General features: G+C 50.6%; 1 protein-coding gene across 1 annotated transcript in view; it reads left to right on the plus strand.

Annotated features, from left to right (window-relative positions):
• Positions 1 to 8,293, plus strand: part of GABRQ (gamma-aminobutyric acid type A receptor subunit theta) — a 17,709-nt gene extending 9,416 nt beyond the window's left edge. The window contains exons 5-9 of the mRNA XM_006168037.1: positions 704 to 786; positions 1,222 to 1,359; positions 1,944 to 2,096; positions 3,338 to 3,594; positions 4,367 to 8,293. Of these exons, the coding sequence (XP_006168099.1) occupies positions 704 to 786; positions 1,222 to 1,359; positions 1,944 to 2,096; positions 3,338 to 3,594; positions 4,367 to 5,122 (1,387 nt within the window). The 3' untranslated portion in view covers positions 5,123 to 8,293. The remainder of the gene's footprint in view (positions 1 to 703; positions 787 to 1,221; positions 1,360 to 1,943; positions 2,097 to 3,337; positions 3,595 to 4,366) is intronic.
• Positions 8,294 to 8,783: the final 490 nt, after the last annotated feature.

Raw genomic sequence — 8,783 nt, forward strand, 5'->3', positions numbered from 1 at the left:
TGAAAATCTCTCCCAAAAAAAAAAAAAAAAAAGGAGCTAGGTTGGAGTTAGCAGATGGGAAGGGCAGGATAAGAATGGGACCGAGCCTCCCAGCTGAGGCTGTAGTGGGCTTTTGTCATTATCCTCTTTCCCACAGTCATGTCTCCACTTCCCCAGTTCCTCCAATACCCCTCCTCAGATTCCTCTTGTGGCCCTCTACAGGGCAACTTAAACTTCCTGTATACTAGCTGTACTGCCGACACGTTCGTGGCCACCTTGGAGGTGTTCATCCCGTCTACCCATTTTGTGCCTACAGCTACACACTGCCTTGTGTGCAGATGTGACCGGGAATGGGCCTGGGCGGCTTTTAACACTGTACACCTGCATGCTGCACACCTGCACGCCACGTGGGCTCTGGAGCCTCAGTTGCTGCAGGGGAGCACACAGGGCTCTTGGTGGCCTTGCAGCTTCTTTCCAAGCACAGGCCCCTTTCTGCCTCAGTGCTCGCCTTCCTCCAGGTCCCTTCCCACCCTGACCCCCTGCGTTTTTCTGTCCTGGAGGGACATCTGTTATTTGTCTAAGCCAAGCCGGATCTCTTGGTTCCTTTGCCACATACAGATTCCCCCTCTGCCCTGCACATAGGTCAGCCCTTGGGGTTACTCTTCCTTCTCCCGCAGTTTTCTCAGAAACTCACGTTTGCCTTCCTTTTTGTTTTTCTTTGCAGACTCACCGCCACAGCAGCTTGTTCCTTGGATCTGCGTAAATTCCCTCTGGACAAGCAGGACTGCAAGCTGGAGGTGGAGAGCTGTACGTGTGTCTCCTGTGGCCCTCCTCCCTACCTGGGACTGTGGGCAATCAGGAAACCAAGGCAGGATTGACTCCCCTCCCCTAATTCTCTCTCCCCAGCAGGTGGATGACAGATGGCTGGATAGGTAGGCAGAGGGTAGGATGAACAGTAGTGCACCCTCTGCAAGGCTGAGGCCATGTGGGTGCGTCCCCGATGTGCCTTCCAAGTTCTTGTAGCATCTCTTTGCTGCACTTTCCTTTCTGGCTAAGAAACTCCCAAGGGAGAGTGCTCTTTCCAAATCCCCCTTACCCCTGTGCTCAGACTCAGCAAGCAGAGGAACACCCCCCCGCCCCAGTATTGTAAGTTCCAACCTTCCTTTAGTTTTCACAGGTGGCTCCAGTGAAATCTGCCTATGCCTGTTCTCGAGACTGACTCTGTTCCTCTCCCCTCTCCAGACGGCTACACAGTTGAAGACATCATATTATTCTGGGAAGACAATGAGGATGCTGTCCAGATGACTGAAGAGCTGCTGATCCCTCAGTTCACCTTCCTGGGGAGGACAGTTACTAGCAAGGAGGTGTATTTCTACACAGGTAGCTCTGACTCCTTCCTTCTCTCCTGCCCTTTGTCCCGTTTGCATCCCCATAAATTCCTGGAGGCTTCTGCCTTTGAGCTTTGCACTCTCTGCTGCCTCCTTTCCTATTTCCCTCTGGTTCTAGACACCTTCCTGCCTCTCTTGATAAATCCCGAGTGGCTCACTCTCTGCCAGTGAGGGATGGCATGGATGCCCTTGGCCAGGCTTATAGCACTCTGCAGATTTTAAGGATTCTTGCTCCTCTCAGGGCTGCCTCCCACCCTCTAATTGTTTGCATCTTGAAAATATCTCTTGTCTTTTCCATTTCAATACTTCAGCTAACATGGCAGAAGTCAGGAAGAGAGAGAGAGCCAGAGATGCCATGCCATTTGGGCCTCCAGAGATATGTCATTGTCATCTGCTGCTGGTACAGCAAGTGGGGCCAGATCTGCAGCCTGCCCAGGCTGGATGCTTCTGGATGGAGTATCAGATGCCAAAGTGCCCAGCAGCCTCCCCACTTCTCTTCATCCTTCATCATGTCCTGCCCCACCCTATAAATCCCCTCAGCCCCGTCACCCTGATGCCAGTGTATCTCCTTGCCAGGTTCCTACAAGCGCCTGATACTGAAGTTCCAGGTCCAGAGGGAAGTTCATGGCTACCTAGTGCAGGTCTATTGGCCCACTGTCCTCACCACGATTTTCTCCTGGATATCGTTTTGGATGGACTATGATTCCTCTGCAGCCAGGGTGACACTTGGTAGGTCCTGTCTCTGTCTCAGGGAGGAACTTGGGTTAATTTGTTCAGAGAAAAGTTGAGGATAAGGAAGGGATGCCTGAAGCACTCTGCAACTGCACAGCCAGGGAAAAAAGGGTTTCTCTAGTGGGCATTGGCGTCAGCTCAGCCAGCCCCCAGTGGAGACATGGACATTAGAGACACATGCAGGAAAACATCAGGGCTGGAACCTGGGCACACTGGGCCCAGAGTGCCAGAGTTCTTATTTATTGAATATGTAATAAATGGGCAAGTCATCGATGTAGATAAGAAAGGCAATGCAATAGACATTAAGGGAGATATCAAAATGGCCTACTAGGAAGCAGAAGGGTACCAGGGCAACTGCCGAGGAGCGTCTAGCACTGGGCAAAGATGCAAGCCCTCAGAGTCCATGGGGAAGGTGACCCAGGACTGTGGCCAAAACTGTGCCAGGAAAGTTGCTCAAAGAGTGGGTTTGAGGGATGGCAGGAGGCACAGGCACAAGGCTTGACATTCCCCAAAAGAGGAAATCTCTGAGTTGAAAGCATAGGGGTCCTGAAGGGGGGCTAAATCACAGCGTGCCTGGGATAGACACTTGGGAGGTGAGGGGAGCAGCAGAAAGATGCCCAAGCAGGTGAGAAGATGGTGAACATCGCGTGTGAGTGTGGGGAGCCGTGACAGGGTTATGAGCAGTACCAAGGGGGGCCTAAGAGAGGCTCCCAGTTTGCTTGTTGCCACCCCGCAGGATGCTAACGTATCCCAGATCCGGGGCTGGTGTCTGCCTCGCCAGGTTTGGGGCAGACTCCTCAGCTGGCTCTTTAGGAGCACATTCTGGACTAAACCTTTCTGTTCATGTAACATCTGTGTAATATTTTAGGGCTCATAAGACCTTCCCCAGGGCTAAAGGCAGAACTGCACACTGGAAGGCAGAATGGGGAAGGGGCTGTCATAGGGCATGGTGGGGTTGGAAGTGTGAGTGACCATGAAGCCATGAAGAGAGATTTGGGACTGACCCTAGAAACAGTCGGAAGTCATCGAACCATAAGAAGCACAGGTGGGATTTAGAGATGGGGGAGAAAGAGCAAAGAGAGCACTTCAGCAAAGGCCCTAAGACCAAAGAGCTGAAGGCCTTTGCCGAGAGGCCTCTCCACCCTAGACATGGCCTCACTTCCCTTTCCTGTGGCCCCCGTGGCTTGCCAAGAACATCAGCCAGCAAGGAGGCTGAGCCTGCACCATGTCGTTTACAGGCCTGTCTTCAATGCTTATCCTGACCACCATCAACTCCCATCTGCGGGATAGACTCCCCCACGTTTCCTATATCAAGGCCATCGACGTCTATATCCTGGTGTGCTTGTTCTTTGTGTTCCTGTCCTTGCTGGAGTACGTCTACATCAACTACCTTTTCTATAACCGAAGACCTCGGCGTCACAGGCGACGCAGGAGACCCCGACGAAGAGTCGTTGCCCGCTATCACTACGAGGAAGCGGTGGTGGGAAACGTGCAGGTTTGACTTTTTGACTGACAATCGGCTTTCCCTGAGCACCTCTCAAGCCCAGGCATAGCACTTGGCCCTTTCACACTGCTTAGTTCCTTCAGCCCTCACGCACGCGCACCCACAGCACATGCTTGTGGCATACACACACACAGCAGATAATAAAGAAGTAGGACCATTTGTCAGCACTCCTTTGTAGACGATAATTGTCCGAGGTCACAAGACAAGTGACAGAACTAGATTTCTCCAGACCTTTGGACCAAAGTGGCCCACTTTGCATGCTCCCAGGGCAGGCGATGAGACCGGAAGGGAAGGTGAGCACAGGGCGCCTGAAAGGAAGACAGACACCAGAGAGACTGGCCTGCCTACTACTCCTTCCTTGCACTTCCGACTGCCCGGCTGAGGTTGTTGCTACAAGGCACTGTGTTAATGTCCAGCAACCTCCCTCCTTTGCACTCTCCTTCCCGGGGGACCCAGCCCTACCTGCCTGGGCAGGCCTCCATCCACCTACCACACAGCACCCCCGAGGGTGCAGCAGCTCCCAGGGAGACACTGGCTTGGCAGCTGCATGGCCCTCCCTTGCATGCTAACAGCCCTGTAGTCCTTTCCTCAGCCCCCTGAACACCAGAGACCCCAAGAGGAGATGGCTCTGTCTGTCAAAGAGACCAGCAGTAACTGCGAGTGCCAATAAGGAATCCCCCCTCCTCCCTCCCTCCCAGTGCATTTCCATCTAGGTGGTATAAAACCGATGAAACTGATGAGCCTATCCATTATCTCCTCTAAGGATGGCCTGATTAACGTGGAAGATGGAATCGGCTCTCTTCCCACCAGCCCAGCTCTGGCCCCCCTGGCAAGCCCAGAAAGCCTCGGTTCTTTGATGTCCGCCTCAGAGCAGGCCCAGCTGGCCACCTCGGAGAGCCTCAGCCCAGTCACTTCTCTCTCGAGCCAGGCCCAGCTGGCCACTGGAGAAAGCCCAAGTGAGCCCCCCTCCACCTCAGAGCAGGCCCAGCGTAGCTATAGCATTCGCTTGAATGGTTTCCAGACCGATGACAGTATTATCCCTACTGAAATCCGCAACCGTGCTGAGGCCCACAGGCATGCTGACACCCATGACCACGAAGACTCTGAAGAGAGCTTGAGCTCAGATGAGGGCCATGGCGCCGGTGGGAAGTCTGTGCTTCACCAAGGTCAAGGATGTGTGCAGGAAGCAAGCTGTGACCTCGATGAGATCCGTAGCTTATGCGATGAGATCAGTATCAAAGGCAGCTGCCTTGGCTTTGAGGGGCAACTCAAGGGTAATGCTGACAGTGTCTGGAGTCTTAGTGATGAGGCGTTCATGGCCTATGGCCAAGAGAAGAATAGTAGCTCAGAGTCTGAGGACAGTTGCCCCCCAAGCCCTGAGTGCTCCTTCAGTGAAGGGTTCTCCTTCAAGGTCTTTACCCCTGACTATGTCCCTACGGTCGACAGGTGGTCCCGGTTCCTCTTCCCTCTTGCTTTTGGGTTGTTTAACATCATTTACTGGGCGTACCATATCTACTAGGCTCCAGTGCCCCAGAGCACCAGGGACATGGGCTGTGCTCCTTCCACAGTTCTTGTGGGTTCTGTTTTTCCCACTTTCCCCTGTTTCTTTTATTTTGTGATTATTTGGGCAGTCTAATCAGTTACACACTCAAGGTGTGACATAGTTGGAAAGGACATGTTCTGGCTTAAAGGGAAGGGATTGAAAAGTTGTTAGAGGTCACTAGCACATTGATTTCCTTCCTGCTGGAAGAGGCTTACCTTTTCAAACACTTCCAACAGCTAATAAGCATAGAAAAGCCCCTGGAAGTGTTTGGAGGACCCAGGAGGGATCTGAATCTTACCCGTAAATTTTGGGGAGCATTTGTAAGTGCCTTTCCCCACTTGTTTTGTTGTATTTTGAGTGTGATTTTGTAGGGGAGGAGTTGGGAGGGGAATGTGAGCAGGTAAGAGCATGTTTCCAGCAGGGGCTTGCAGGAGGCAGAGCTGATATAGGGTTGGAGATTTCACAGGTTGATTTGGAGGGAATTTCTCTTGCCTTTATTTCTGCTTCAGAATGTTTGCCAATGGGGCCTGAACACATCTAAGTCAGGAGTTAGCTTTCTATCAGTTGCTGAGTTGATCAGGAGTCATAGAGAAGGTACTTGGTGATTAAGCACCAGAGCTGAGAAAAATCAGACTTGCTGTTTCACCATCTGATCTAAAATAGCAGATGAATAGCTCTTGTGGCTCTACATACTAATCCTTTCTACTGGTCTGGTGTCACAAGTTTGCCAACCCGTCACAATGCTGGACCCTCACAGGAGTCCCGTGAGCCAAGGAAGACAAAGCACATTGTCCTCAGCGTTCCAAGATAAAAACATGCTTGACAACATGCAGCCAGTGAGTGTAGGGCTGCCCCCACCTGCTCTTCCTTCTCCGTTTCCTCCTCACTCTCTCCCCTGAGCCTTTCCCTCTTCCTCTCCTCCCCTTTGAAAAGGAGGTGCTCCTGCAGAGTTTGCCTGTCAGGCCCCTCACCTGAAGTGTCTCTACAGGAGGAGGGCACTGACCAGCCAGTGAGCTTGAACCAGGAAAATGGAGAACATGGGCACCGCCCACCCAGCAGGGCTCCCTGCAGAAGTGGAATTGGCCTGCACTTGAACTTGCCAACAGCTCCACTTCACTGATGGAGATGGTGAGGGAGTGAGCTTTGATGTTGCCAGAGACTCAACCTATTAGCCCTTCCTCTCCATACAGCCTCTTCTGCAGCTGCTTGCTCCTCTCCCCACCCACCCTTTTAACTCTTTTAACTGGGATTCTACGTTTGTGTTTTTGTGTATGCCTGGGATGTGTGTGTATGTGTACCATGGCAGCTCTGGGTACACACACAGTCATTTAAGGAGCTGTACAGCACTATGTCTATGGTATACGTCCACATGGGTATGTATAGACATGTATCTGCAGCAATGTGTGGAAGCATGTTTGTGTGTGCACCCCATAAAAGGGTAACTTCTGTATATGTGTGCTTGTGTGTACACACATGGGTGTATTTTGCATGCATATGTATCAGTGCATGTCTGCATACCTGATTTGAATGGGCGTGTAAAGGAAATACACCTGAAAGCATGTGTTCCCCATTGGTGGCCCTTCTAGAACAACCAGAATTCACCCTCCTCCACACAGTGAACACATACGCACATGGCCATACACATGTGCATGCACAGGAGGGTTCCCACAAGTGTTTTTGGATGACAGCAAAAAGCAAGAGAGATCTAGATTGAAGGGAGAGCAGTGGCAGCTTTCTGGGGCTCCCAACACGGATATTGACAGGCTGGCTTCCTAGGCCTAAACCTTGGTCAGTTGGCTTGGATTTCAGTCTCCAGGACCCTGAAGGAGCTTTGAGCTCCATGAGAGACAAACAGTTCGTCCATGGTGAAGTCATCAAGGGAGGTTGGAGCAGGAGAAACAAGAAGAGGGTCATCAGATTTGTCTGGCAGCAGGAAGACTTCTCAGCACTGAGGAAGGGCAGAGAGGCCAGTTGTGAACACCCCTGTAGATACATGTAGCTCAACCTAGTCAGCAGCCCTCAGAACTGGTTCCTTGCCCTAATATGCTACAATGAGAAGTGTGAACTGTCCTGCCACTCGTGCTCTGTGAGGTTCAATGTCAAGGTGAGGTGGAGGCTTGGCCATGACACCTTTTCAGGAACTTGAAGCATGGGTGTGGTCGTTTTGACTGGAAAGTTGCCAGATCTCCCCTTGCCATGCTGCTGTGGTCTTTAGTCTGTATCCTTGTACAGTGCCTTTGCAGAGGTAACAGACAATCTGTTGGATCTTCACAGCTTGTCAGATGTGTTCTTACAATTCATATTATCTTGTTAATAGCAAGGCTGCAAAATCATCACGTATTAGAGCTGAGTTTTGCTGAGAGTGTGGCCATTCCTAAGGAGGAATTTCCGTGTTCTGTAAATACAAGAGCTAACCCTTTGAGCTGTTAACTAATGAATGCAACCCACCTGCATGGTAGTCCACTTGTGGTGATGAGCAGTGACTTTCTAGGTATTCCACTATCCAACATCAAAGGAAATTGTGTCTTGTCCTACAAAAAGTGTAGTGCATTCGTGTTTGTGGTAGTGTCCTGTGATCAATATGAAAATCTGTATTATCAGTGTTGGGTTTTCAGGGGAGGGAGGGGTAAGGGTGTTAACGTGTATCCTCAATATGCTTAAACTATGAAGTAGCCCCAGTTCAGAGTCACCTCTGTTGACTCAATTTGTGTGAGACTTTGCTCCCACCATCTTGCCAGACTGCATTCCTGGGGTCAGTAGTCAGCAGCAGAGCTGGTGCCTGAGTTCAGCACAACTGAACATGGGGCCCAACATCACAAAGTGCCAGGGAATTCTTCGGAAGTCAGCCAAGCCAGTGACATTCTGGAAGCAGATGACATCCAGTCAAATCACACACATGCAGGTCTTCAGTGAAAACCAAGAAAAGAGGAGAACCAAGACTCAGGGATCTGGACAGCCTGACCCGCAAGGCACAGAGGGCCCCAAAGGGCACAGAGCAGCAGCGCCTCGCAAGGTGACTGGGCACCCCATTTTTTCTCTTTAAATGTACATTTTTGCATGATAAAGACCTTGACAGGTCCTGACTTCAAAAAAAGTAAAACATGAAGAAACATAAAATTATGTTTCTGAAAAATGTAAGTAGCGTACAAGGAAAAATAAACATATCTAATGGCAAATATTTGACGGGTCATTGTGTTTCTTCTCCACTGGATTGAAAGGTGCCACATGAGACGTCTGTCAGCCCAGGAAGCCTCTGGCTCCCATCGCTCACTGTGGCCTTCCTACTTAAGCACATCGGTCTCCTCAAAACCTAGGACATTTGAAGCCATGGTTTTCAAGTGGAGGGGAGTTAGCAACAGCACAGTCAAAATTAGTTGATGCTTTTGCACAAGCCATCCTTAATCATTTGAAATAAAAATTTTAAAACAGAGCAAGTAGTGGAGCAGAACTACGAGGTGGGCATTTAGTCATATTTTATGAGGTACTGAGGTGGACAGTCTTTATAAAGAACAAGTGATTTTAACAATCATTGTTGCCGATGCAAATGTGCAATAAGAGAGACCAAGGAAGCCCATTGGGGATGGGGAAAGGACATACTGAGGTTCAGAGTGTTCAGAGAGGCCCAGCTGCCATAGTG

This window comes from Tupaia chinensis, unplaced genomic scaffold (assembly GCF_000334495.1).
Source record: "Tupaia chinensis unplaced genomic scaffold, TupChi_1.0 Scaffold145456_1, whole genome shotgun sequence".
NCBI classification, from domain to species: domain Eukaryota; kingdom Metazoa; phylum Chordata; class Mammalia; order Scandentia; family Tupaiidae; genus Tupaia; species Tupaia belangeri.